General features: G+C 40.4%; 1 protein-coding gene across 2 annotated transcripts in view; it reads right to left on the bottom strand.

Moving 5' to 3' along the window:
* KDM3B (lysine demethylase 3B) overlaps nucleotides 1–3830 on the bottom strand; it is a 59603-nt gene that overhangs the window by 30688 nt on the left and 25085 nt on the right. The window contains exons 6-7 of one of the 2 annotated variants that reach the window (XM_007461416.1): nucleotides 2872–3040; nucleotides 2441–2773 (exon numbers count right to left, since the gene is read on the bottom strand). In XM_007461416.1, the coding sequence (XP_007461478.1) occupies nucleotides 2441–2773; nucleotides 2872–2886 (348 nt within the window). In that variant the 5' untranslated portion in view covers nucleotides 2887–3040. Of the gene's footprint in view, nucleotides 1–2440; nucleotides 3041–3830 lie in introns of both variants that reach the window. The other variant, XM_007461415.1, reaches the window with a different exon arrangement.

Below are 3830 nucleotides of genomic sequence, written 5' to 3'. Positions count from 1 at the left end.
GGGCTTCCCTGCTGGCACAGTGGTTAAGAATCCGCCTGCCAATGCAGGGGACACAGGTTCGAGCCCTGGTCCAGGAAGATCCCACATGCCACAGAGCAACTAGGCCCGTGTGCCACAACTACTGAGCCTGCGCTCTGGAGCCCGCGAGCCACAACTACTGAGCCTGCGTGCCTAGAGCCCGTGATCCACAACAAGAGAAGCCACCGCCATGAGAAGCCCATGCACCACAACAAAGAGTAGCCCCTGCTCGCCACAAATAAAGAAAGCCCGCGAGCAGCAACGAAGACCCAACGCAGCCAAAAATAAAATAAAATAAATAAATTTATAAAAATGGTGGGGGGAGTTTCAATATATTTAAGGTTTTCTTTAAATACGCAAGAGGAGTCTACATTAGGACTTTCTCTGGGGTGGCAAAGAGGCATGAGAACCAGGCAGACCACCTGTGGCTTGCCTCCAGTTGACATCTGCTACAGAGACTGCTTCAGTGCATTTAACAGTCAAAAACTTAGTTCATTCTTCTTTTCCTTCCCACTAACCAGCAACCAGACTTAAACTCCTCCAAATAAAGAGAATAGACACACAGCACTGATGCTATGCTGTTCTTTCACTGCCAGAATTTGGCCAGGAGCCTTGACACCTGCATGACTGCAAGGAATAAGCATAAGCATCTCAGGTTTCACTACTAAAGTTACTCTTTAAAAATAAATACACACATGAATGAAAAATAATTTGGATGGTCTTTCATTTTCTTCAAATGATTAAATTTCAAGTCCTCTTCTTATAAGAAAGTGATGACAAACTGATTTCAACACACTTTTTAGGGCAAGAAGTTTGCTGGAGGGCTGTGTCCCTATTTCATGATGGAAACATCCATTTCTGTACTTTTAAATCATATTCCAAGAGAATACCTAGGCTAACACATTAGCAAAGTTACAGATACAGTCACAGAAATTTCTCAAACCTGTTTGGAAAGTGCCCTTTGATCCACATTTCATTTAATCAGCTTTGCTACTCCAAGAACAACAGCATTCAGTGGATCTCTTCTTGCAGAGTGTAGTATTTGGTCTATTTTGTAATCCCCATTTACATCTACTCTGCCTTTGACATGGATTTGATTTTAATCAATTTGGGCAATATGATGACTTACACATACTGGAAATCCACATAAGATCCCCAACTAGCTCTCTTGGGAATGCTGGTAAACTAACAGAGAACAAAACATAAAGAGTGCGAAATTTGCATTTACAGGCCTTCTCTTCTGCCTGGGCACTTCACCTCCCTCCCCAACCCTGCACACTAGAGATTAACAAACTGCATTTGCTAGGGAGGGGAAGAAGTCAGATGAAATGTATATGCCGTGTTTTATATGGCACTGTTATACACTGTTATAAAATGATTCCATTTTAGGATGTGAGCTCCATTAAACAGGATTTCAATTCTTTGTTTATAATATACAGTACTTAGCACACAGTAGTTTCCTATACATAATTTTAAAAAATTCAGTATTTTATTTGTATTTCATATTCCAGCTTGAATTAACAGCCAGTTCGAAAAAAATACAACTAGCATCATAAATCATACTTTGGTGACCAAAATAAGAACCAAAAGACTATAAGAACTGATTTTGACACTGTTTCAAATTTGACTGGGGAGCCAACTTCAGTTAACTTGTATTTAACAAAAGTTCCTTTTCAGCAACAATACATGCATGTAAGATAAAGAACATAGTAAACTGGATACTACTGTGATTAATTCCATCAAAATTTCCAGGTAAGGCTTACAAGATTAATTTAGGGGAAAAAAAAAACCCAACCTTCTATGGTCATATCAAATCATAGAAAGCAGCCCAGCCTCAAAGGAAATATATGCAATGATGAAATAATTCCATCAAAATTTCCAGGTAAGACTTAAAAGATTAACTTAGGGGAAAGAAAAAACCAACCTTCCATGGTCATATCAAATCAAAGAAAGCAGCCCAGCCTCAAAGGAAAATATATAAAATGATGAACTGAAAACAGGGGTTTTGGTAATAGTAGCTTTCACACAGCCTTAATTACAGTGTTCACTGTTGCCAACACTATAATTCATTAACCTTGCCTCTCATAGGCCTGGTTGAGGCTCAACCACTACATGAACTAAATAGATAACTGAATTAAAAAGATTCCCCATTAGATCTATTTTAACAACTCATTAAATTGAGTTGTATAATCAGTTTTTGATCAGCCCAATTGTTCAGGTGACTTTTAAGAGCTGATAAAGTTTTAAAGATATATGCATTTGCCCAACGAGCAGTAAAGGACTATCCACAGAATACAATTTAAGCACATCTCAGAAATACTCCTTCCCTGTGGCATTTGAGATGCTTTTTTAATGTGTTAAGAACAAAGTAGGGTGAAAGAGTGAACCCAAATCTTGCAAATCTGCCCCTGAAACAACTCACCTCTCCTGGGGCCTGCGACCAGCTGCCTTTCTGTTTTTCCGGCCCAGTCCCTGCTGCAAGGCCAGTGTCTGAGATCCTCACCGTGGTTGGGGTGGAGCTGGCGGTAGTGACCACAATTGCTGAAGCCACCATACCCTGGCCAACTTGTTCCAGTGTTTTTCCTGCCTCTTTATTTTCGGCTCCACCCACCTCTGGGGCCAAAGGTGTCTGACCCGTGGCTGTAGAATATGGAGTGAAAGGTACAGGTGTGTCCCCACCTATGGGCTCATCCTGCACCACCAGAGTCCTGCCGTTTTCTTTGGTGTAAGTGGCAAAGCGAATGTTGCAGTTAATCTGGGGGACAAATGTAGTCGGTGGTTGCTTGGCTCTCTGATCCAGCCCTGGCTCTCCACTGGCATTCCCTCCTTTCCAGGGCCCTCGGCTTGCCTCACCTCCATCGCTCCCATTACTGTCTACTTCACCCCTGTCTCCTTTTAATTTCTTTGATGCAGGGTCACACCCAGAGTCCGAAGCACTTTTCCTCCTCCGGCCATCTTTCCCCTCTATGCTCTCTCTCTTCTTCTTTCCTTTGGAAGATTTTACTGCTTTTAACGTACCCCCCTACAAAACAAAATTCAAAAAAGATTTATTACAAGGGACCTTCCATCCTGTGAAAACCATAAACCATTAGCTCTTTCCCATCTCTAGAAGCAGACAATCAAAGCAGGTACAGATTGCCAAATTCCAATGCCAGCTCTAAGACATCCCCTTTTGTTAAAAAGCTCCAATCTTCCTGTGATTCAATTTATGCACACATATTCAAGATAATGGTTACTAAGAAGTTAACTCACTTGGAAAACCTTCCCTTAAATAAAATCCACTACTTCCTCAACTGGACTTTTTTTAGGATTTTAAAAATTTGTGGAATTTCTTTTACAAAATAGACTGCTAGAGCTAGGCTGGGAACTTATTTGCCTCTTGATGAAAAACAAAATCTGCTTTATTTTTATATTTATCTCCTTGTTTGACAGAAACTGGCATTTCAGCTATTGAAAAATAAAATCTCTTCTATCCAGAAGTCATTAAAAACTGGTGACAACTTAACAATAGGAAAACCAACATTTATGAGTCTGTGACCAGAGCAAAAGTGAGCCCAACAGAAACAAGTCTGAATTCCTCTTATGGACACTATAAAGACACAAACAATCTCCAGAGCTTATTTCAAAGCATTAGACAGGGAAAAGCTAAAAAGGCAGGCTACCATAACCAAACAACCAAATCTCTTAGCTCTTCCAGTAATTTTAGCCTATCACGTGAAATCTTATTTGTGCCTTATTTGAGAGGTCAGACAACCTTAAAAGACACAGAATTAAAAGGGGGCAATTCCTATCTCTGAATAAAAACTCTTTCC

The sequence above is a fragment of the Lipotes vexillifer genome, unplaced genomic scaffold, assembly GCF_000442215.2.
Source record: "Lipotes vexillifer unplaced genomic scaffold, Lipotes_vexillifer_v1.1 scaffold217, whole genome shotgun sequence".
NCBI classification, from domain to species: Eukaryota; Metazoa; Chordata; class Mammalia; order Artiodactyla; family Lipotidae; genus Lipotes; species Lipotes vexillifer.
The sequence above is the reverse complement of the archived record's forward strand: the minus strand, read 5'-3'. Positions and strand labels throughout refer to the sequence as shown.